Source organism: Erinaceus europaeus, chromosome 6 (genome assembly GCF_950295315.1).
Source record: "Erinaceus europaeus chromosome 6, mEriEur2.1, whole genome shotgun sequence".
NCBI lineage: Eukaryota > Metazoa > Chordata > Mammalia > Eulipotyphla > Erinaceidae > Erinaceus > Erinaceus europaeus.
This window is the reverse complement of record NC_080167.1, coordinates 2,416,573-2,441,527: the sequence shown is the minus strand read 5'-3', so window position 1 is coordinate 2,441,527 and position 24,955 is coordinate 2,416,573. Positions and strand designations below refer to the sequence as shown.

Below are 24,955 nucleotides of genomic sequence, written 5' to 3'. Positions count from 1 at the left end.
TTTACAGAGATGACCAGGACCTTTCAAAGAAGCAAGGTGAGTGTGGACAAGAGAAGGCGCTCTCTGCAGAATCGGATTTGTGGATGCTCTGCTTTGCTTGGACATCAAGACAAAGTCTAGGGGCCGGGTGGCGGTGCACCTGGTTAAGTGCTCATATTACAGTGCACAAGGACCTGGGTTCAAGCCCCTGGTCCCCACCTGCAGGGGGGTGTTTCCCAAGTGGTGAAGCAGGGCTGCAGGTGTCTCTGTCTCTCTCCCTCTATCTCCCCCACTCCTCTCAATGTCTTTCTCTTTCCAATAATAAAATAAGTAAAATAAAACAAAGAATAAAGCAGTTCAAGAGCAAAGTCTACTCATAAATGTTTTTGTCTTTTCACGCAGACACTGCCCAGCTCCGGTCTGTGGAGGTGCTGGGGCTGGTAGGAGCTCAGATCCCCCTGGATGAACGCTGTCCGTATGAACACTCTGCTATCTGCCGGCTCTCTCACGCCTGCCCCTCCAGGCTACAAAGGGCTCCCTCCACCAAGGCTTCCCAAGGCAAACACCACTGGGTTAAACAACACTTTAATTGGGAATAAAAACAAACGAAACGAACAATCCAGGCTACGGAGAGCGCGGTGTGTCAGAGTAGGAAAGCAAAGTGTGGCACTGGAGGCGCTCCGGTCACAGGTCACAGGTCAGCGATGGCTGAAAAACCCTTGAGGATGGTTATACTTAAACGGCTTCATCCGGGTAGGTCCCCTGGAGAGACAGAAGGAGAGACAGACGTCAATACCATGCCTTCAGGACAGGTAACAGAGATTCTGGCTCATCCACACAGTTGTTAGGGGCCCAGGGAAGCCGGGAGAGGCGCAGACGCCGGAGCTGTGAAGGTGCTGGTGTGAGCCTGCACTGAGGACCATGATGCCAGAAGCGTGCTCCTGACAGTGGGCGCTTCTGGGACGGGGTGGGCAGCCCCACTTCTACTTGGTTCACTGTTGTTCACATGCTGAATGATCTATCTATTTATTGTTGCCTCCAGGGTCATCGTTGGGGCTTGGTGCCTCCACCACAGATCCCTGCTCCTGGAGGCCATCTTTAAAAAATTATTTATTCCCTTTTGTTGCCCATGTTATTATTGTTGTTATTGATGTAGTTGTTGGATAGGACAGAGAGAAATGGAGAGAGGGGAAGACAGAGAGGGAGAGAGAAAGACAGACACCTGCAGACCTGCTTCACCGCTTGTGAAGCGACTCCCCTGCAGGTGGGGAGCCGGGGGCTTGAACTGGGATCCTTACAACGGTCCTTGCGCTTTGCGCCATCTGTGCTTAACCCGCTACGCTACTGCCCGACCCCTCTTTTTCCATTTTTGTTGTTGTTGTTGGATAGGACAGAGAGAAACAGGAGGGGTAGACAGAGGGGGAGAGAGAGAGAGACAACTGCAGACCTGCTTCATCGCTGTGAAGCGAAGCCTCTGCACATGGGGAGCCGGGGGCTTGAACTTGGATCCTTGTGTAGGTCCTTGTACTTCATACTATGTGCGCTTAACCTGGTGCGCCCCTGCTCAGGCCCCTCTTGGTATTTTTTTAAAGTTTGTTTTATTTATTTATTTTTGTGGGAAAGGTCAAAGAAGACAGGCCAGAGCACTCCTCAGCTCTGGCTTATAGTGGTACCAGGAACTGAACCTGCAACCTCAGGGTCTCAGGCATACTAACTGATGTTCTCTAACACACTGAACTATTCCCCTGGCCTATTTTTATGTCTGTAATTTAAACAGACAAAGCCACACGTAAGACCCTTTACAGATCCCCAGGCAGGTCTGGGGTAGAACCTGCTGTGTGCCTGCTCGAGCCCTGAGCCTTGTGCCTGCTGCCTCAGACTCGCTCCCATCACCCGGGAGACCTTCACACATGAAGAGACAGCTCCTGGGCAGCACACCTGCCTGCTGGCCAGAAGAGAGTAGAGCCCAAAGTCAAAACCAGGTCTGACCCCAAAGCCTCAACTCCAAAAGGCTGAGGGGCTTGTCTGCCTGAGGCCCAGGCCCTGTAGCAAAATTTCACCAGGGGAGACCAGCAAAATAGCTCACTTGGGTAGCACACTGCTCTGCTATGAGCGTGACCCAGGTTCAAGTGGGGCCCCCAGGGCACTGAAGGAACCTTTGGTAATGTGGTCTCTTTCTCTCTCTGCCTGTCTGCCTTTATCTAAAAACAAAAGGAAAAAACCAAACCAAACCACTTCCAAAGACGACCATCTGGGTCCTGGTGGGAAGGATGCAGAGTGTGTGTGTGGGGGGTTACAGAGGTGAGGGAGGAAAGGTGCATATTCCAGCAATGAAACCACTTAGAAGGTTCAAGCCCCTGGACCCCACTTACAGGAGGAAAGCTTTGCAAGTGGTGAAGCAGGGCTGCAGGTATCTCCCTCTCTCTCTCCCTCCCTCCCTCCCTCCCTCCCTCCCTCCCTCCCTCCCTTCTTCTCCCCTTCTCAATTTCTCTCTGTCCTAGTAAATAAAAATTTAGAGAAAACAAAACCTGGCCCGGGGCTGATGGGTTTGTGGTGCAGGCTCTGAGCTGCAGAGTCCAGAGGTCGGCAGACCCCGCTCTGGGCTCGCTAGGGGCTGGGCCCTAGACCGTCCTGGGTCCTAGACCCCACCGGCACCAGCAGGTAGGTCGGCAGGACCAGGGCATGTTTAGGGATATGGTTTCTAGACAACTGCAGCCCAAAGGTGCCCAGGCCAGGGCAGTGCCAGGCCTTGGAGCCCTGCAGCTCAGCCCTCTGCGCCCACCCGACTTCCCCTAACCCAGGTGGGCAGCGGAACCCAGGACTCGAGCCTTGGATCTCAGTCTCACTGGTCATGGGATGAACTGGATCTAGGTCCCCGGAAGAGCCTGGACACCGAGTGGGTCCCTTGGAAGCACTGGCGCACAGGACATCGACACTGGCTGTGTGAGAACTCCCAGCTGAGAAACATGGGACGGCAGGCCGGACAGGCTCTCACACAGACCTCCGGTGCGCAGTGGGACCGCTGCCAGCACCCAGCCGGTAGCTCTGCCTGTCAGAAGCCCGCAGGGCCCGGAGCCAGTTCTTAGCAGATGACACCGAGCCCCAGGTCAGCGGAGGTGCCAGACGGGCTGGGCAAAAGCCGAGACAGCTCCCAGGGTCGGGCTTGGCTGTAGGGAGAGGCAGAGGCCTAGGGGGGTGTTCTGATAAGAGACAGAGGGGAGGGCCCGGGAGACGGCTCCCAGCTGAGCACCACAAATGGGAGGTACAGCCGTGCTGTGGGGCCCTTCTCCATCCACCGATTACCTCCCTCCCTCTATTTCCTTTTCCCAAAGAACACTGCTCAGCTCTGGCTTACGGTGATGTTGGAGGCCAAGGCATGAGAATCTATTTGCATAAGCATTATGCTCTCTTCCCAGCCCATTTTATTTATGGATAGAAACAGAGACAGAGGGTGGGGGAGATAGGGAGAGAGAAGCAGTCGGGTGGTGGCACACTTAACTGAATGCACATTACGATGCACAAGGACCTGGGTTCAAGCCCCCAGAGCCCACCTGAAGTGAGGAAAGTTCATGAATGTTGAAGCAGTGTTAGAAGTGTCTCCTGTTCTCTCTCATTATCTCTTCCTTTCCTCTCAGTTTGTCTCTATCCAATAAATGAATAAATAAAATATTTTGAAAATTAGAGAAAAAGACATACCTGCAGCACTGCTTCACTGCTTGGAAAGCTTTTTCCCTGCAGTGAGGCCCAGGCTTTGAACACCGGCCCTTGCATATGGCAACATTGTGCTTAAGCAGGTGCACTGCCGCCCGGACTCTCTCTCTCTCTCTCTCTCTCTCTCTCTCTCTCTCTTCACCCCCTTTCAACTCTATCATGTCTATTTATTTATTGAACAGAGACAGCCAGAAATCGGAGGGAAGGGAGTGGTAGAGAGGAAGGGAGCCGAGACACATGCAGCCCTGCTTCACCACTCACAAAGCTTTCCCCCTGCAGGTGGGGATGGGAGCTTGAATCCGGGTCCTTGCGCACTGTGACATCTGCGCTCAACCAGGTGCCTCACTGTCTCTTAAAAAACTTAACCTGAGAGAGGAGAGGACCAGAGCATCACTTAATGCAGACTTGATGCCAGAGACTGAACCCCAAGCTTCCAAGTCCAGCCCTCTAGCCAATAAGCCACCTCCCAGGAAGCCTGTCTGAGACTGAAAAGGAAGGCAAGAAAGAAGGGCCCAGTGAACAAAGCACCGGACTCTCAAGCATGGGGTCCTAAGTTCAATCCCCGGACGCACATCTACTAGAGTCAAGTCTGTTTCTTTCTCTCTCTTTCTCATAAAAAAGAAAGGGGGAGTCGGGCGGTAGCGCAGCGGGTTAAGCACACGTGGCGCCAAGCACAAGGACCGGTGTAAGGATCCCGGTTTGAGCCCTCCGTTCCCCACCTGCAGGGGAGTCACTTCACAAGCGGTGAAGCAGGTCTGCAGGTGTCTGTCTTTCTCTCTCCCCTCCCCCCGCCTTCCCCTCCTCTCTCCATTTCTCTCTGTCCTATCCAACAATGACACCAATAACAACTACAACAACAATAATAAAAAAGGGCAACAAAAGGGAATAAAAAGTATGAATTAAAAAAAAGATAAAATTTTTAATGAAAGAAAAAACTGCTCACTGAGAGTAGTAGGATCATGCAGATGCAAGATGTTGGTAGTAATTAAAAACAAAACAAAACAAAAAACAGGTGAGAGTTCTTTCCCTAACTAGACCTACTCCTGCCCAAGCTCAGACACACAGAGAAGACATGACTGAGTCGTGGGTTCGGGAGTCTGAAACTGATTCTTTCTAGAACAAGACCCACGAAGGCCAGAGCAACAGCTCAGCAGAACAGCTCTGGTGTTGCATGGGAGGCCATGAATCAGCGCAGTAGTGATCTGGCTTCTCAATATACAATCAGTCAAGAAAGACAAGAATCAGGGAATCAGGAAAAGAAAAAGAAAGGACAGAAAACCAGCTCGAGGGCTGGGGAGATAACATAATGGTTATGAAAAAAAGACGTTCATGCTTGAGGGGTTCAACCCCCAGCACCACAAGCCAGAGCTGAGCAGCAGCAACCCCCGCCCACAAGCCCAAACAACCTCTAAGTACCAGGCCGCTGAGAGGTGTGATCATGTCCCTGAGCCTGCCCTGTGCCAGGAACAGCTCTTGGAAACTCCCTCAAGCTGTCTCTAGTTCACCAGGGGCTCCCACGGCACCTCATGACGCAGCTGAGCTCCGGTGAGGCCCCACGGCCACACAGCTGATGGGCATCAGCAGAGACCCCATTCTCTCATGCCGCACCGAATGCCCAAAGTTGAGCTCCACGCAGGCGGGCGGCCCCGCAGGGGCACAGCAACCGCTAGGGTCTGAAGGCACGTGCTGGACAGTGTGCAGCCAGGATTAAGCCAGGGGGCGCCCCACTGCACCGAAGCCCCGAGACAGTAACAGCAGCGGCGGCACATCTGGTGGCCCGGAAGAGGCCACCGGGCAGGTTCCGGGAACAAGCTCTCCCAGGGAGCCCCGCGGCAGGGTTCCAGCCCAGAGCACGCACACACCACGCACACACACATGCACGCACGCAGCGCCCAAGGAGGTGGCTCACCTGAAGAGCCTCAGGCACATCTTCTCCTGGGGGAACTCTCTGGGGCCCTCCACGCTGTCGTCGTGGCTCTCGGTCTCCAGGTAGACATCCAGCAGCACGCACAGCCGCTGTAGCTGGTTGGTCAGCAGCTGGTGGCCTGGCCGGGGCCCGCACAGCTCCTTGTAGCACACGTTCACCTCGCTCTCCATGGCCTGTGGGGAGCCAGGACTCGGCAATGGGTCCCCCCCTCACGCCCGAAGGATCCCCTATTCTGACCCACAGCTTCTGTGCTTGAGTGGCAGGAGCCCAAGAGGCCAGAAGCGTGGAGAGAAGGAAGCTCCAGCTAGAGCCCAGGTCTGAGGGGAGGGAGCTCCAGCTAGAGCCCAGGTCTGAGGGGAGGGAGCTCCAGCTAGAGCCCAGGTCTGAGGGGAGGGAGCTCCAGCTAGAGCCCAGGTCAGAGGGCACATGCTCAGGACCCTTTTCCTTTGCTGCCCCACAAGCCGCAGCTCTTCTTTCTGGCACCCATGCCAGCCTCCTGCTGCCCCCTGCTGCCTGCCGGCCTCCCACCTCCCAGGAGCCCTCGCTCGTGCTCCCATCCCCACCGTCCCCCGCAGGCCCCTACCCGAATGTTGTCATCGTTGCTGTTGGTTTTCTCTCCTTTCCAGTTCAGGCACAACTGGAAAATGGGCGGGATGGAGGGGTAGCCAGGGTTGACAACCACAGCAGCCTGGAGTTTGGCTGGGAGGAGGAGAAAAGCAGTTCTGAAAGCCGGCCTGGCAGCCACCTCCCCAACTCACAACCACCCCGGTGCTGCCCGTCTGTGCTGCAGTGTGGTGGAAGCACCCGGGTGTGGAAGGATTCACTGAACGACGGCACGGCACAGAGACGGGCGGGCGCCCCAAATACGGGTCCGACAGGATCCACTCCGGAATTCTGCTTGTGGGGCTGTGGAGCTGGCGCAGCAGATGAGGCACTGGACTGTCCAGCATGAGGCCCTGAGCCTGAGCCCTGGCAGCCCCGTGCCTGAGTGACGGACGTCGGCGTTTGCGTGCGAGTACGCACTATCCCACGTGCACTCTCTCTCCTTAGCAAGTAAGTAAAGCGGAGAGAAGGAAGGAAGGAAAGAAAGGGAAAAGAAAACAGGGGGACTGGTGGTAGCATTCCTGACCGACGGCACGTTAGTATGCACAAGGACCCCAGTCCCTCACCTACAGGGGGAAAGATTCACAAGTGGTGAAGCAGTGCTGTGGGCATCTCTCCCTTTCTATCTTCCCCTTCCCTCTTAATTTTTGTCTCTATCCAATAAATAAACCACACACACAATTTAGATGGAGGGTGAGGGATAGGAAGGGAGAGAAAGGGAGAAACAGGAGAGACACCTGTGGCACTGCTCCACTGCCTGGGAAGCCGCCCCCCCCCCCCAGGTGGAAAACCGGGGGTTTGAACCCCGGTCCTCGCGCGTGGTGGTGTGTACATTTTAGTGGGTGAGCGAGCTGTGCTTTGTCCCAGAACCTTCTATTATAGGTTAGGGAATGAGGCAGGATCAGGAGGCCCTATCTGTACCTCAAGCTTTTTTTGGGGGGGATGATGGAAATGAAACCACTCTATTGAGGAGATGCAGGGACAGGATCCAAGGACTGGAGAGGGGAGTTCCAACATCCTGTTTAATTTCCTCAGAACATTTTCTTATTTACTGCTTCTTAAAGACAGAGATCACTGCTTTGTTCTGGCTTCTGGCTGTTTGAGGACTGGGCCTGAGACCTTGGAGACTGAAGTCATGAAGGTCTTTGCAGGCCAACGAGATCGCTCACTGCGTAGTGTGCCGCTTTGTCAAGGACATGACCCGCTTGGAAGGCCAGCCCTCCACACACACACTGAAGGAGGTTTCAGTGCTGTTCTCTCTCTCTCTCTCTCTGCTTAGAATAGTGATGCCCAGTGACAACCAAAAAAAAAAAAAAAATTAAGTCTTTTTGCATAACCACCCTCAGGATTTTTTTTTTTTAAGATTATTTATCATTAATGAGAAAGCTAGGAGAGAAAGAACCAGACTTCACTGTGAACTTGGACCTCACGCCAGAGTGTCCAATGTCTTATTAACTTGTTTTGTTTTGTTTTTTTGTTAAGCTATTTATTTATTTATTCCCTTTTGTTGCCCGTGTGGTTTTATTGTTGTGGTTATTATTGCTGTCATCGTTGTTGGATAGAACAGAGAGAAATGGAGAGAGGAGGGGAAGACAAAGAGGGGGAGAGAAAGACAGACATCTGCAGACCTGCTTCACCGCCTGTGAAGCAGCTCCCCTGGAGGTGGGGAGCCGGGGGCTCGAACCAGGATCCTTACTCTGGTCCTTACGCTTTGCGCCACATGCGCTTAACCCGCTGCGCTACCGCCCGACCCCCTTAAATCTTAATGGCTTAAGTCCAATGTCTTAACCCCTCAGGATGTTTTAAAAGGCACAAAGGAGAGAAGGGGCGAGCGAGACCAGGGTACAGAAGCTCCTGGCCCCACAGCGCTTTTCTATCCGCGTCTTGCACTGCTCTGAGAACCACAGAAACTGCCCTGGCCCACGAGCACGCCGCCGAACCCCAGGGGTTCCAGCCTCATGGGCAGCGTCAGGCCTCTGAGGCTGCTCAGTGCCCACAAGGCGAGCGCAGGAGGGACAGGCTACAAGGCCAGGGGCAAGGGGACTAAGCAGACTCGGTGAGTCTGTCTCCTCGGTCCTGAAGTGGGGATGCAGGGCCCGGGTGGCGGCACACACCACAGTGCACAAGGCCGAGGGTCAAGCCCCTGGCTCTCATCCGCAGGGGGAAGCTTCATGTGTGGTCAAAGGTGCTCCAGTCGGCCCTTTCCACCTGCCCCTTCCCTCTCAATTTCTCAGTCTCTACACAGAGCGAGCAGTGGGGCCACACTCCACCCCTAAGACGGCCCCGGGAATGAGACGAGGCCCAGCACGAGGACTGCTGCACGGCAAGGCCTCTCCAGCAGCTGGCGCCGCTGCTTTCTGCCAAAGACCCGGGGTCGTCTGCTTCCTCTGCAGCACCCAGGAGGAGTTTCCTCTGGCTGGCTCCCCCCTCCCTCCCCAGAAGCCACAGTGCTCTGCCGAGCCGTTACCTGTGCCCCTTTCCACCAGCGCCAAGTAGTAGAGGTTGTGGTCTCCAGCCAGTCCGGCCTCCACAAGGTCTTTGGTGAAATGCAGCTCCTGGGAGTCACCAGAAGGAGGAGAGACCTGCTAGTCCCGCCCTCGGGGCAGAGCCAGGCTGAGGGGCGGGCCTCTGCGCTGTGCCCAGGGTGTCCTCCACATACCATGTGGTCTTCAGGGGCAATGGTCACCCACTTCACCAGGCGAGAGACGACCTTCGCAGGGTAGAGGTACTGGCAGTCACTGGAGACTGGCACAATGCCATGCTCTGGACAAAAGCGAGACAGGGAGGCGGCGCCACAGGCAGAGGTCAGGTGCCACATCTGGGCGACTAGCATGCGGGGGTGGTGGGGGGGGGGGGGCGCACAGGCCAGCATGTGCCAGGAATTCAGACACACCGGCAGCCTGATGTTCACGCAGAGGGAGATGCTTGTGCCAGGTCAAGCATTCGGGTTTTTTTTTTACACTGTTCAGTTCTGGCTTTTGGTGCGGGGGATTGAACCTGGGTCGTTGGAGTCTCAGGCATGAGAGTCTGTTTACATAACCATTATGCTATCTATCCTCCGCCCTTTTTTTCTTTACAGCTGTATTTATTTTAATATGACAGAGAGAAACAGAGAGATGGGGTTAAAGAGTGAGACAGAGGGAGTCGGGCAGTAGGAGAGCGGGTTAAGTGCACGAGGCGCAAAGTGCAAGGACTGGTGTAAGGATCCCTGTTCGAGCCCCCGGCTCCCCATCTGCAGGGGAGTCGCTTCACAGGCGGTGAAGCAGGTCTGTAGGTGTCTATCTTTCTGTCTCCCTCTCTGTCTTCCCTTCCTCTCTCAATTTCTCTCTGTCCTATCAACATCGACTACAACAATAAAATAAGGGCAACAAAATGGAATAAATATATAAAATGCTTTTTTAAAAAAAGAGTGAGACAGAGAGACACCTTCAACACTGCCTCACCACTTGTGAAGCTTTTCCCCTGCAGGTGGGGGCTTGAAGTCAGCCTGTGTGGTGACATATGCACCACAGCCGGCCTCTGTGTCTAAAGCCAGCAAAGCTGCGGTCGCGGCCATGGGCACGGGCAGCGCCTTCTCCAGCGGTGACTGCGGTGGCTGTGTCTGCCCAGCCCGGAGGCGAGGGCTCAAGTGTCCTGCCTGCGTCAGCTGTTCTACAGGAGAAGCGTCCTGGGTCACTTCCCACGGGCTCTTAATAAGCAAATGTGCCAGCATGGGAAATGCTATGCAGGACGACACCATGTATCTTGGGTTAATGAGTCCTGCTGACAAAGACCCTTCTAGGCCCCGTCACGGATATTTACCGACAGAGCAGATAAAAAGATGTCCCCGTGAGGTCAGCAACCTGGCTGGGACTCCTGTGCACTCTGGGAGCTTCTGAGAAGCGCAGGGACAGCCCCTCCTGGAGGGTGCTGGTGCAGTGGGCTTCGGGGGGAGAGCCGGGGCAGCTGACTCACTGCGGAACGGACGCTACGCACTGCAGGGCTCTGCTGTGGTCTCTAGGACGCTTCCGAGGGGAGCTCACAACTTACCCAGAGATGCAAACTGCTTGTGCAGGGCCAAGCGGGACTGCACCCTGGCCTTGAGCAGTTTCATGGTGGCCTCCATGTGGCTGGCACTGAGCGAGTGATCGGCGATGACAGTGTGCTGGGGGCGACAGGAGGGGACCCTCGGCACCCGTCCATCCTCCCTCCAGACACGGCGTGCCGGCTGAGGCGGCTATGTGAGCTGTATGCCACATACCACGGGCGTCCTACATATGCCGGTGCGCCTCACCTCTGGCATCTTTTGGCAGCAGAGCGGGAGCTGTGGGCACCCAGAGCTCCGCCCAGAGCCAAGCAGCTGCAGAGAGGGCAAGGACCGAAGCCGCCGGGAGCTCTGCCTCCGGCTCGGAGGGAAGGACGGGCCACAGCCACAGGAGGAGGCACCCTGCTTGCCCGGGGCCCCGAGGCTGTGAGCGGCCTTCTGGGTCTCCCGAGGAAAACAGAATAGCTAACATACACACCTGGGGCTGCTCTTTGGGGAAATGGAGGCCACTCAGCTTCTGCACCCACAAATACGGGTGACCTAGTTCAAGGACGTAGTCTCTGAAAGTCAGGATGCTACAAAAAAGAACAAAGAACAGTGCGACGTCTGTCACAAGTCATCTCTGCCGTAGACCCAGCATGCTCTCAGTGAAGCAGGTCTGCAGGTGTCTGTCTTTCTCTCCCCGTCTTCCCCTCTCTCCATTTCTCTCTGTTCTATTCAACAATGACATCAATGATAACTACAAAAATAAATAAATAAATAACAAGGGCAACAAAAGGGAAAAAATAAATAGTAAAAAAGCCCCATGGCTTTTCTAAACACACACACTTCATTTCTTGCCAGAGCGGCAATCCAGTCCTCTTTTGTGGTGCCAGGGTGGGACCTCTCCAGTCCAAGTCCCAGGCAGTGCCGCTGCGCCATCTCCCCAGCACCTGCCCCTGCCCCAGCCCTGCTGCCCTCCTGCCCTTGTGACTACCCCTGGCCTGGTAGCAGGAAACGGCTGCATTCCCCCAACAGCACCCCTCCCAAGCAGTGGCCTGCCCCCTCGGGGCCTCTAGGAGGTCGTACAGGGTCCCAGGGTGGCGTGTGAGCCAGGTCCTAACCCTAGAGGAACGAGAGAAGACTCGGCGACAGAAGTCGAGGAGAGGAGACAGAGCTGCGGACTCACCCGACTTTATCGAACTGGTACTGATTGGCTGCGTTTGGAGTTTTCTTCCCATGATCCCCCGGGTACAGGCAGCTCAGGACAGAGTCTGGAGACAGCAAGTCCCTACAGGAGCGAGGAGACTACAGTGAGGAGACCGCCAGCAACCGTGCTGTGGGTGTGGGGCCACGTTCCCAACGACCAGTGCCTGCATCTCCGCGCACCTGGCACTTTCTGTGGCCAGACACAGGCGCGACGCCATCCACCCTCACAGCGTATGAGGTGGGAAGTACCGTCGGTCCTTTTTTTTTTTTTTTTTTTTAAATATTTTATTTATTAATGAGAAAGATAGGAGAGAAAGAACCAGACATCACTCTGGTACACGTGCTACCAGGGATTGAACTCAGGACCTCATGCTTGAGAGTCCAGTGGCTTAGCCACTGTGCCACCTCCTGGACCACGCCATCAGTCCTTTTTCTTTTTAAATATTTATCTATTTATTCATTCCCTTTTGTTGCCCTTGTTGCTTTATTGTTGTTATTAACGATGTCGTTGTTGTGCTGCAAGGAGCCTCGGCCAGGAGCTGCGGTGGAGCTCAGTGCCCGAAGCCAGCCTGCAGCCCTGGTACGAGCAGGCAGGACAGCCGGGAGAGAGCAGGCACTGTGCAGACCTGGTGCTGAGGACTGGACCTGGGACATCGGCACCTCAGGTACTAAAACCTTTATTTTTATTTGATTTATTTTCGCTTTTGTTGCTCATTTTTTATTGTTATTGTTACTGATATCGTCGTTAGATAGGACAGAGAGAAATGGAGAAAGGAGGGGAAGACAAAGAGGGGAAGAGAAAGACAGACACCTGCAGACCTGCTTCACCGCCTGTGAAGCAACTCTCCGGCAGGTGGGGAGCCGGGGGCTTGAACTGGGATCCTTATGCCAGTCCTTGCACTTTGTGCCACCTATGCTTAACGTGCTGTGCTACCGCCCGACTTCCTAAAACCTTTTTGTTTAACCGCTGTGTTGTCTCCCCAGCCCCAGAATTCTCACGGAAGCAGTTCAACTGCAGCAGTGCCCTCATGGGGCCCTGGGGGTGCACCAGGGATCCGGAGCCCAAGCAGAGGTCAGGAGCTCTCAAGAAGCCAGATGGGACTCCTGCTGTTGAAGGGCTCCCTCTGCCGGCAGCAGGTGGGAACACAGTCAACTTCTCCTGCTCTTTATAATCCGCAATGCGTGGCTCTGTGAAAGACTGAACCTGGGGCTTTGGAGCCCCAGGAATGAAGATCTTCTGCGATTTCTGCCTTATTTATTTATTTTTCTAAGAATTATTAATCAGAGAAACAAAAGAGAATCAGAGTCTCACTCTGGTATACACTATGTTGGGGGTCAAACTTACAGTTCTCTGAACACTGTGCCCCTCCTGGGCTGCCCGAAGGGGGCAGGGGCTCTGAAGCCCAGGCTGGGGTGTCCACACGAGAGGGACATGGAATGCAGCCCACCCGACCGGGCCGGAGCTGTTCCCTGCCCACTGAGCTCTTATCCCCAGCCTCGCCCTCCTGCCTGGCTTAGGGGCTGTCAGGGCAAAGCGCCATGTGTGCCTGTCATCTATGCCTCTGCCCTGCCTCCTCAAAACCCTCCAGAACTCACCACCACGTTTTACGCACCTAGCCGGGCAGACCGGCACTGAGCTGAGCCAGGCAGACCGGCACTGAGCTGAGCCGGGCAGACCGGCACTGAGCTGAGCCACAAGGCGAAACCCCAGCTCCTTGGGAGAGGACGAGAAAGAAGACGGTGCCCTCAGTCTGTCCTCAAAAACACCTGCCAGACCAGATTCCACGTTCACACTCTGGCCACTGGGGTCTCCTGCCTCCTCACTGGCAACACACTGCAGTCTCTCCTCTCAGGGCTAACAGGACAGCAGCAGGTAAAGCCAGTGGGTGAAGTAAACGAAGTCAGTGGGTGCTTCCCAAGTATCAGTGATGGGTTAGAAAGGCCAGCTGGTGGCGCACCTGGTTAAGGAAACACATTACAGCGCGCAAGGACCCAGGTTCAAGCTCCTGGTCCCCATCTGCAGGGAGGAAAGTTTCACTAGTGATGCTACAGGTGTCTCTCTCTCCCTTTTTTTAATTTTTAAAATATTTATTTATTCCCTTTTGTTGCCCTTGTTTTATTGTTGTAGTTACTGATGTCATTGTTGGATAGGACAAAGAGAAATGGAGAGAGGAGGGGGAAGACAGAGAGGGGGAGAGAGAGACAGACACCTGCAGATCTGCTTCACTGCTTATAAAGCGACTCCCCTGCAGGTGGGGAGCCGGGGACTCCAGCTGGGGTCTCAAACTGGGATCCTTATGCCTGGTCCTTACGCTTTGCGCCACATGTGTTTAACCCATTGTACTACCACCCGACTCCCTCTCTCTCCCTTTCTATCTCCCCCACCCAATTTCACTCTGTCTCTCTCCAATAATTAAATAAAAATATTTTTAGCCAAGCCCCCAGCTCCCCACCTGCGGGGGAGTCGCTGCACAAGTGGTGAAGCAGGTCTGCAGGTCTCTGTCTTCCCCTCCTCTCTCCATTTCTCTGTGTCCTACCCAACAACGACATCAATAACAACAATAAAACAACAAGGGCAACAAAGGGGAATAAATAAATATTTAAAAAAAAATTTAGGGAGTCAGGTGGTAGCACAGCAGGTTAAGCACAAGTGGCACAAAGTACAAGGACCAGCGTAAGGATCCCAGTTCGAGACCCCGGCCCCCCACCTGCAGCATAGTCATTTCAAGCAGTAAAACAGGTTTGCAGGTGTCTGTCTTTCTCTCCCCGTCTTCCCCTCCTCTCTCCATTTCTCTCTGTCATATCCAACGACGACATCAATAACAACAATAATAAATACAACAACAAGACAACAAGGGCAACAAAAAGGAATAAATAAATACTAAAAAATAAAGTGTTGGTATGCATGAGACCCCTTCTGTTTCATTTGGTTTAAATCCCCCCTGCTTAACACTATTCTATTTACATAACCACTTCATTCTATTTACATAACCACTGTTAACAAGTTCCACCCTCCCTCCAGGGCATTTGTGGTTCAGTGATAGGATTCTCGCCTAATCTGCCCCCTCTTTGTCACACTCTGATTTTCACCAGTCACTTTTCTCTCCACCCTCTCTATGTCACATCCTGTTTCCACCTTACTTGGCAAGTATATATAAAGACAGCATTGTGAGTTTTAGAGTACTGTACCTTTAGTTTAGCTCAGCTCGGCTTAGATTGTGCTGCGTCCTGCATGAATAAAGAGATACTGTCTACAGCTCAACCATGAGTCCCTGGTCGTCTGTTACCCGCCCGTGAAGCCAGCCTGGCGAAAACAACATAGCCCGGAGAAAACAACAATAAAGAATCATTCAGAAGAAAAAAGTCAAGACTGGGGCTGGGCAGTGGAGCACAGGGCGGGAAGTGTGAGGACCGCCATAAAGATCCCAGTTCAAGTCCCCAGCTCCCATCTGCACAGGGGTCGCTCCACAAGTGCTGAAGCAGGTCTGCAGGTGTCTGGGTGTCTGTCTTTCTCAGCCCCTCCTCTCGACTTCTGTCCCATCCAGCAGCAACAATAACAACGACAACAGCAATGACAACAATAACAACAACAAAATGGAAAAATTGGCCACCAGGAGCAGTGGATTTGAAGTGCCCCAACAATAAGCCTGGAGGCAAAAAAAGAAAAGGCCAGACCATCCAGGCTGTGTGTCAGCGCCGTCATGAAGCCCTCGGCGCCAGCATAGGGAGGGAGGAACACAGAGCAGCCCAGCACCAGGCCAGAGACGCAGCCCCACCTCCGTGCCCACTGTACCCTGCGCTGATGGGGGTGATCAGCTCCATGGCGGTAGTCACTTTGGCTTTCACGGTCACAATGTTGAGGTTCATGAGGTAATAAAAAGTCAGCTGGAGCACACTGTCATCTGCAGGAGGGAAGGGAGAGCTGTCATGAGTCGGGCATTGGCGCAGAGCCAACAGCACTGGAGAGGAAAGGCAACAAGCCCTCTGAGCGTCCACATAAAAACACAAACTCGGGGGCCGAGCGGTAGTGCAGCAGGCTAAGTGCACATGGCGCGAAGCTCAAGGACCAGCATTAAGGATCCAAACTGGAGCCCCTGACTCCCCACCTGCAGGGGAGTCGCTTCATAGGCAGTGAAGCAGGTCTGCAGGTGTCTGTCTTTCTCTCCCTCTCTCTGTCTTCCCCTCCTCTCTCCATTTCTCTGTCTTATCCAAAAAACGACAACATCAAGGACAACAAAATAGAAAAAATGGCCTCCAGGAGCAGTGGATTCATAGCGCAGCCACAAAAATAACTCTGGAGAAAAAACACACACAGACACACAGACACACTCTCTCTCTCTCTCTCAGTGGCAGGAGATGGTGCAGCCCATAAACACTGTACTGGGTCTCCCTCCCTCCCCTGCTGGGGGCCTGGCTGGGGGTTCTGCTTCTAACAAACGCATCTGCGAGCAGAACAATGGAGGTCACCCTCCCTACAGTAAGACCGTGGTGCCGGCCACCCACTAAGACTCGATCACAAGAACCTAAGGGTTCCTCTCCAGAGCTCAAGGCCTCAGGCCAGCACAGAAAAAACACCGTATGAGTCAAACTACACTGTCACTACCTGAAGAGGCTGCAGGGCCCGCTGACTAACTGGAATATGAGGTCTCAGCGGAAATTACAGAGGAATGCACTTCGACATGCCACTCGGTACTATGCAGCAGTGGAGCAGACAATGGCGTCGATGTCAGGGAAGGTTGGGTGAAGGACACGGAAAAGCTGAGTTCACGGCACTGCAACGCTCCTAGGAGTCTCGAGTCATTTCAAAATAAAATGTTGATAAAAGGGGCCTGGCGAGATGGCTCAAGCCAGGTTCACACTCCAGCTCCCATGGTATCGGGGCAAGCTTCAGTGATGCTGTCTCTATCTGAAAAATCTGGGGCCAGGCAGTGGCACTCCTGGTTAAGTGCACACACTACAGTAGGCAAGGACCCAGATTCAAGCCCCCGGTCCCCACCTGCAGGGGGGAAGCTTTATGAGTGGAGGAGCAGGGCTCCACCTGTCTCTCTGCCTCTCTCCCTATCTACTCCTCCCCTCTCAATTTGTCTCTATTCAATAATAAATAAATAAAATTGAAATAGAAAAAAGAAAACTCCAGCCTGTCCAGTGAAGCCCTAGTGATGGGGGTGGGGTGGCCTGGCTGTCAGGAGAGAATTGGGGTACAGAGGTTAAGTCTCCGCGTGTGGAGGGGAAGCACCGACCTCTAGGAAAGCGCCTAACGCATAAAATATTCCTGGAAGACGCATCAGATTTCTGAGTTTGATGCCTGGCAATGCATAGGTCAGAGTGCTGGCCTGGCGTCTATCTCCTTCTCTGTTCTCTGCCTCATGAAATCAAAAATTATTTTTAAAAATCCCTGGGGTCAGATGGTAGAGCACTCATAGCACACATTACCAGGCACAAGAACCCAGGATCAAACCCCCGGTCCCCACCCGCAGGGGAGTGTGGCAGGTGTCTGTCTCTCCCTTCTCTGTCCGAAACATTCCTGCACAGCTGCCACTTGTAGGTGGCTGATTATTAGAATTCAGAAAGAGGAACGGTGTCCTCAAGTGTCCTGTAGGTCTTGAGTTTTGGTGCTATCCTGACTATGGCTGAGGTAAAAGAACTTCACTGGGCCAGGAGACACAGCAGTGGGCGCGCACTGCACGCGGGCATTGAGATGTGAGGGCCTGCCCCCCAGCGCCAAATAGCTAGAGCTGAGAAGTGCTCTTGAAACGACGAAGAAAACAAAATGAGCAGGTCTCACTCGGCGTAGAACACTGAGAGAAACCAGGGAGGTGTGACCCAGGATCGCCTGTGAGAGACCCCGCCAGACCCCTGGAAGGAGGAGCCTCACCTTTGCACCTGAGGGCCAGCACGACAGACAACGGGTGTCGCTTCAGCATCTCTTTGCGCTTGTCATCCAACTGCACCCCCAGAGTGGGTCGCCGGCGTTTCTGGGCAAAGGGAAGGAGTCACTCTGATGACCCTTGCCGCCCGGAACCAGCCCTTCCTCACTCCCTTTCTTCCTTCCTCTGCCTTCCCTCCAACGTTGCTCTTTCCTGTTCTTAGGGAGGATGTCCCTGACCCCAGGGGACAGGCTCTCACCGAGGTCTGCTCCTCTTCTGCATCGGAATCGCTCTCGTCATCTGCACCAGAGAGAGAAGGCAGCTGGAGGACAGGCCCCAGGATCCCAGCTGGTCTCTCCCATGGGGCGGAAAGGGAGCATGCTGGGCTTAAAGGACTAGGTTTCTTCAGAGTAAGTTAAATTTTTGCTTCTTCATCATTGTTGAAAGCAGTGATGCAGTGTAAAAAAACACATGGCTTTATAATCCCACCCACTCCCCCCAGCAGCCTCTGGTTGACTGGTTTACTTATTTTTTAATTTGGTACTGGGAATTAAACCCAGGCCCTCATACATTCAAAGCACGTACTCTGCCTCTCAATTGAATCCACAGGTCCGCCACCCACATTTCGAAAGTGTTTCTTACTATCCCGACATAAGCACAACAGCAGCCCGTGCTTCTGAGGAGCAGCTGGGGGCACGTCTGCGCCACAGTGACTGCGGCAGGTCTGACCCCCGCTTCTGACAGGAGGAAACGAAGCCCAGACCAGCTTCCCCGGGCAGCGAGCTAGTGAGCGGCGGGGCTGCGAGCCCAGTAGTAAGACTCCGAAGTCGAGCCCCTTGCTGCCGAGCCTGCGGGGAGCTGTCAAGGCCCCAGCGCTCTCTGGAAGTGGCTGGGAAGCTACTGGAAGGAGCACATTACCTTGCGAGTCCTCAGGGGGCTTGAACAAAGCCTTGGCTTCATCCACGCTGCCTTCAATCGCCACCGACAGAGTCTTATCTGGGGGTAAGAGAGAGCCGCTAGGAAAGCCGCCGGGGGAGAAGCCAAGCCGCTCAGCAAGCAGCTCCGCACAGGCTGGGCACGGACGGGCAAGCGCTCGCCTGCAGACTCTCGGAGCCAGGCGGGAAGCGTGTCTTTCCCAGAGTGCAGCTTGCCGAACTAGCGTTACTGGAGAGGAGGTGAGCGCTCTGGCTGGGCCTGGAACCCACACCTGGGGCCTGACGCCACAGCAGCGCTGAGAGGCCCTCCCTTGGGCAGGAGGCAAGTGTGCCCACTTGACAGACAACAGTTACTCTTTTTTTTTTTTTTTAAAGATGTGCTTATTTATCAAGGAGGGTGGTGGAGAATCAGAGCGCCACCTAGGCACATAAGGTACAGGCAACTGAGCCAGCAGCTTGCCAGTCCAACACTGTCCACTGCACTATCTCCTGGGACACTCTTATTTTTTTCTTTTCTTTCTTTCTTTCAATATTTATTTATTTATTTATTCCTTTTGTTGTCCTTGTTGTTTTATTGTTGTAGTTGTTATTGATGTCGTCGTTGTTGGATAGGACAGAGAAATGGAGAGAGGAGGGGAAGACAGAGAGGGGGAGAGAAAGACAGACACCTGCAGACCTGCTTCACCGCCTGTGAAGTGACCCCCCTGCAGGTGGGGAGCCGGGGGCTCGAACCGGGATCCTTCTGCCGGTCCCTGCGCTTGGTGCCACGTGCGCTTAACCCCCGCCCCCTTACTCTTATTTTTCTAAAATGCCAGGCTATTCTCTGGAATCTCACAGTGAAACGGAAACAGAAACAAGCTAGGTTCTAAACACAAGAGAAAAAAGAACTACTCACCCTGTTTAGGGGGCTGGGAGGATTTCCCAAGAGCCGATGATGGAAACATGAGGGAAAACAGAGGGGAGGGAGAGGGCCAGAAGGCCACAAGAAGAGACAGCTCGGTGTCAGTGCCCGTAGCCAGGAAGAGGCGTGTACTGTGCCTGACAGCTGTCTGCTGCGAGGAGGCGGTGGGGAAGGAGCGCCAGGTGGCAGCTGCACAGGGCAAGGGCAGAGCTCCAGGGAGGCACCGGCCGCCTTCAGCGGCCCACTTGGTCACGTACCGTCAGGATGTGCCGCCCATTTCAGGGCCTGCTGAGAGCTTGGGACACCAGCGTGAACCCACGCTCACAAAGTGCTCTCGCTGAGGCGGAGCGGAAAGCGCCGACCTGCCAAGCTCCTTAATGGGAAGCCCCAGGGAGCCCAGGGGCTACCTAGGCACCGGGCTCGAGCAAGGCTCAGGGGAGACTCAACGCCACCCATTCTAAGCGGCCCTGGTCAAAGCGGCCGGGCCAGGCCGTGCACAGAAAGGCAGTGGTCAGGGCGTTTTTCTCGGCCGGAAGTGCTTTCCAACAACTCAAGCGGCCGAGCCTGCTGCTCCCCCAAAGCCTCTCTGCGCCCCCGTACTCACCACAGGCCTGGCCATAGGCAGTGGCCTGGACAAAGAGGACATAGAGGGGAGGTGGCAGATGTCTGGCCGTCTCGTACTGCTTGTGAGCCTGGTCGAACGGCATGGACAGGTACTCCTGCACTGGGAGGGAGGCCTGTGGCAACAAAAGGAGACTTTTACTTCCTTTTCAGGAAGTAAAAAAAAGTAAAAAAGCTGTTATCACTTAAAACATGATGTGTGGTAATCTAAAAGAACAAACAAGTGGATAAATGGTCAATAAAAAAAAAAGCAATTTCACTTCTCCATACCTACAACAAGCAGTCAGAAAACAGACAATTAAAAATGACACCAGGGGAGCCGGGCGGTGGTGCAGTGGGTTAAGCACACATGATGCAAAGTGCAAGGACCAGTGTAAGGATCCCGGTTCGAGCTCCCCAACTGTATGGGGGGGGTCGCTTCCCAGGCGGTGAAGCAGGTCTGCAGGTGTCTGTCTTTCTCTCCCCTCTGTCTTCCCCTCCTCTCTCTATTTCTCTCTGTCCTATCCAATAACTATGACAACAATTATATAACAATGAGCAACAAAATGGGAAAAATATGCTTCACAAGTGGATTCGTAGTGCGGGCACTGAGCCCCAGCTATAACACTGCAGGCAAAAAAAAAAAAAAAAAAAGACCTAGGGTGGTCTGGGAGGGAGGTGGTGCAGTGGTAAAGCACTGGACTCTCAACCATGAAGTCCGGAGTTCAACCCCCAGCAGCACGTGTACCAGAGTGATGTCTGGTTCTTTCTCTCCTCGTATCTTTCTCATGAATAAATAAATTCTTTTTTAAAAAAATGACACTGGGGGCTCAGAGGTGGTTCACCTAGTAAAGGGGTAGGACCTGGGTCCGAGTCCCTGGCTACGACAGGGCAGTACCTGCAGGAGAAATGTTTGTAAGTGGTGGGACAGCATGCCCCCTTCTCTCTCCTTCTTGCTATAGAAGGGGAAGGGGAGGCTACTGGGACAGAGACATGCAGGCATGGAGTCCTAGCAATGACCCTGGTGGCAAAAAAATATTAGGAGGGATGGGTGGGTGGGTGGACAGATGGACGGATAGTCAGATGGTTGGGTGGGTGGATGGATGGAGGGATGGGTGTATAGATGGAGGCATGGGTGGGTGGATGGATGGAGGGATGGGTGGATGGGTGCATGGATCTAGGGATAGGTGGGTGCATGGATGGAGGGATGGGTGGGTGCACGGATGGAGGGATGGGTGGGTGCACGGATGGAGGGATGGGTGGGTGGATGGATGGGACAAAGAGACGTAACTGCAGCATGGAAGGCAGCACAGTGGTAGAGCTCTGGACGTAGAAGTATGAGGTACTGACTTTGACCCAGCACCTCATGTGCCAGAACGTTGCATTTTTTTCTTAATGAAATAAATCTTGGGGAAAAGAAAAGATTCCACTTTGGCACCAAGATAGCCCATCAGGTAAAGTGCACATCTTACCCTGTGTAAGGCCCTGGGTTCAATCCCCACCACCTCATGAAAACATGAAGGACAAGACTAAGAGCCCTGCTCAGCTCTGGCTAGTGGTGCAGGGGACTGAACCTGGGACCTCAGAACTTCAGGCAGGGCAGTTTTTTTGAGTAACCATTATGCTGCCTCCCCGGCACACTAAAATAGACATTTTTAAACAAACACAAAAATATTATTCAGGTGAGGGGCTCAGTGGTACCACACATGTACTAGACCCGGGGCCATTCCCTAACAATACACCAATACACACACACCCCATTCCCTAACCACACACACACACAGAATTTCCATCAATGTCAAGTAAACATCACTATTTTTTTCCCTAAGCCGAAGCCCTGCTCAGCTCTGACTTGTGGTGGTGGCAGGAACTGCGCCTAAGTAAACGTTCAGTATTAAAAACAGAGCCCAGGGAGGCCAAGAGGTCGCAGAGTAGATAGGACACTGGACTCCCTGGCTCTGAGGCCCCGGTTCAATCCCCGGTACTAAGGGACCATGTGGCCACCACCTTGATCCCACCCAGCCATGACTATCACATCCTCACACGATGCCCTGGCACTGCCTAGGTGGTACAGAGGAAGAGGCGGGCGCGGGCCAGGCCGGGGCGTCACCTGCATGATGCTGTTGAGGCGGGGCTGCAGGCTGCTCAGGTACTCCTTCTTCACCTCAATCTCCTTCAGGATCTGCTCCTTGTTGGAGAGGCTGTCTCGGTACTTCTCTGCCAGCCTGTGGGGGAGGGAGGGTGACTGCCACGAGCACCCCAGGGGCCCTCACTGGCTGCTGGCCATGAGGCCACCGATCAACAGGAGTTACGATCCACTGCGAACGCCTGTTCAGGTCTCTGTCCAGGCACTCTGGAGAAGCACCGACAAGTGCTCTCACATTTCACCCCCATGAAAAGGCTGCAGGGGAGGACTCTTTCCTTGTCCCTGAAGAACTGCTCTGAGAGGAAGGGAAACTGCCCAAGCTAAGCAACGAAGGCTTTGATCTTGGCCCAGGGACTTGAGCCTGGGTCCCTGACATTTTACAGGGAAAACTATCTCCTCACCAGCCCGCCAAACACTTTATTTTTAAAAAGGACAAGGTTAAATTGTACACTATAGACATGAATCTTTGGTAACGAGAGCGAGTAAGTTCATGAGTAACAGCTACAGTAATGGAAGTGACAACAGGGGAGGGGCGCCAACAGTAACAAGCTTGAGTAAGACCCGAGAAGGCCGCCTGAGCAGGGCCACAGTGCGCGGTGGCTCCCCCTCCAGGTGGTGATGACGACACTAACGACAATGCCTGTGCAAACACGAAGTCCAGTGGGAACCGAGCAAGGGGGCCAGGCAGCGAGCGGTGCACCTAGCTACGTGAACACACTACAGTGCGCAAGGACCTGGGTTCAAGCCCCTGGTCCCCACCTGCAGGGGGGAAGCTTCACAAGTGGTGAGGCAGGGATGCAGGTGTCTCTCTCTCTCCCCACCCCGACACCCTCTCAATTTTTCTGTTTCTAATAATATATATACACATATTTAAAGTGCTCTCTTCCAAGACAACCATAGATGTGCACCAGCATCGCAGCCCCTCTCCTCCTGTCTCTTTCCTCTCTGCTTCTGCCTGCGACTGAAAGGGAGGGGAAAAAGGACCCCAGGAGCAGTGGAATAGTCCCAGCAGGGAAAAAAAAAAGTATGTGTATATACAAAAATATTGACCTCCCAGTGCATGAACATTAAGTAACATATTTATAAAGGCAGCGAATCAGTACAGGAAAGCTTAATATGTAAAGATTTGCTAAGAAACACTCTTTGTGAAGGCATAAAATGGAAGCAAGCTAGAAAATCCACTCAGGAGAAGAGGGCTATGGGCCTGGAGCCAGCCTCTGCACAGAAAGTCACACAGCCTTTCCAGATATTTGTGGGGCTTTACATGATATGGGGAGGGGGAGTGTTAGAAAAAAGAGGCTACGGTGGCCTTCAGGCCATAGGCATCAAAACTCTAAAGGCTGCTGCTAGGAGCTGCAGTGGAGAAAGCCCCGGACTGTCAGGCATGAGGTCTGAGTCTCCTCCAGTTATTGCAAACGCCACAGTGATGCCCTGCTTCTTGTCCTCTCTCGTGAGTAAATAACGGTAGACATCACAGTGGTTATACAAACACACTCCTGCCCGAGGCTCTGAAGTCCCAGGCTCAATCCCCTGCACCACCATAAACTACAGCAGAGCAGTGTTCTGTTTAAAAATCCATTTTAGGGGGAGTCAGGCGGTAGCGCAGTGGATTAAGTGCACGTGGCGCAAAGCGCGAGGACCGGTGTACAGATCCCGGTTCAAGCCCCCGACTTCCCACCTGCAGGGAAGTCACTTCACAGGTGGTGAAACAGGTCTGTAGGTGTCTATCTTTCTCTCCTCCTCCTCCATTTTCTTCTGTCCTATCCAACAATGACAACATCAATAAAAATAACTTCAGGGAGTCCGCAAGTAGCACAGTGGGTTAAGCGCACGTGGCGCAAAGCGCAAGGACCGGCGTAAGGATCCCGGTTCGAGCCCCTGGCTCCCCACCTGCAGGGGAGTCGCTTCACAGGCGGTGAAGCAGGTCTGCAGGTGTCTGTCTTTCTCTCCCCCTCTCTGTCTTCCCCTCCTCTCTCCATTTCTCTCTGTCCTATCCAACAACGACAACATGAATGACAGCAACAACAACAACAACAAAAAATGACAAGGGCAACAAAAGGGAATAAATATTTTTAAAAATAACTACAACAATAAAACAACAAGGGCAACAAAAGGGAAAATAAATAAATAAATATATTTTTAAAAAATCCATTTGAGGGAGCTGAGTGGTAAAGCAGCGGGTTAAGCGCATGTGGCGCAAAGCCCAGGACCTGCTCAAGGATCCCGGTTCAAGGCCCCAGCTCCCAACCTGCAGAAGGGTTGCTTCACAAGCGGTGAAGCAGGTCTGCAGGTGTCTGTCTTTCTCTCCCCCTCAGTCTTCCCCTCCTCACACCATTTCTCTCTGTCCTATCCAACGACGATAGCAGTAACTACAACAATAACTACAACAACGATAAACAACAAAGGCAACAAAAAGGGGGAAAAAATGGCTTCCAGGAGCATTGGATTTGTAGTGCCAGCACTGAGCCCCAGTGATATCCTAGAGGCAAAAAAAAAAAAAAAAAAAAAAAAAAAATCCACTGTAAAGGAAGTTACCTTTCTGTCCACAGCCTTGGATGGCTTGGTTGGGAGATCTGAACTAGGAAGTATCAGTGGATTAAAGTGGAATGCGGTCTCCCAGGCTAGTGTGTGTCCCACAGCGCTCCGCTATCAGCTCAAAAGTCAGGACGAAGCCCCGGCTCCCAGGGCCCGGCCCAGGTCTGCACAGGTTAGCAGGGCCAGGGGAGAAGCCTACCGTTTCCGCTGCTCCAGCTCCCAGTCCAGGCGCGCCAGCGTTTGCTGGTGAGGGTCTCCCATGGTGACTTCAGCCTTGCTGATATCTGGAGGCGCCTCCTTATAAAACTCCTCCAAGCTGACCAGGTCAATCTCTTCATGTTTCGACCTGTAGGCAGACACTAGGTGTCCGGCTCCCTTCTCAGGCAGCCGGACTGGTGAGAGCAGACCCACAGAATGACTAAGTGCACGCCCACCGGGCCCTGCTCTGCAGCCATCCGGGATCCTGGAGCCCACTCTGCTCAGCAGGCGTTGCAGTGTGAAAATAGATGAGGACATGAACAAGGTCTAGTCTTCATCCC

The 24,955-nt window shown here is 53.6% G+C and overlaps 1 protein-coding gene across 2 annotated transcripts in view; it reads right to left on the bottom strand.

Annotated features, from left to right (window-relative positions):
• Positions 1–548: 548 nt before the first annotated feature.
• The window catches only part of THOC5 (THO complex subunit 5), a 30,161-nt gene continuing 5,754 nt past the window's right edge, over positions 549–24,955 (bottom strand). For both annotated transcript variants that reach the window (XM_060192859.1, XM_060192860.1), the window contains exons 6-20: positions 24,616–24,762; positions 21,846–21,960; positions 19,740–19,872; positions 18,218–18,295; positions 17,559–17,599; positions 17,308–17,407; positions 15,226–15,334; positions 11,413–11,514; positions 10,723–10,819; positions 10,250–10,364; positions 8,880–8,983; positions 8,688–8,775; positions 6,201–6,316; positions 5,600–5,790; positions 549–741 (exon numbers count right to left, since the gene is read on the bottom strand). In XM_060192859.1, coding sequence (XP_060048842.1) covers positions 678–741; positions 5,600–5,790; positions 6,201–6,316; positions 8,688–8,775; positions 8,880–8,983; positions 10,250–10,364; positions 10,723–10,819; positions 11,413–11,514; positions 15,226–15,334; positions 17,308–17,407; positions 17,559–17,599; positions 18,218–18,295; positions 19,740–19,872; positions 21,846–21,960; positions 24,616–24,762 — 1,600 coding nt within the window. In that variant the 3' untranslated portion in view covers positions 549–677. The remainder of the gene's footprint in view (positions 742–5,599; positions 5,791–6,200; positions 6,317–8,687; positions 8,776–8,879; positions 8,984–10,249; positions 10,365–10,722; positions 10,820–11,412; positions 11,515–15,225; positions 15,335–17,307; positions 17,408–17,558; positions 17,600–18,217; positions 18,296–19,739; positions 19,873–21,845; positions 21,961–24,615; positions 24,763–24,955) is intronic.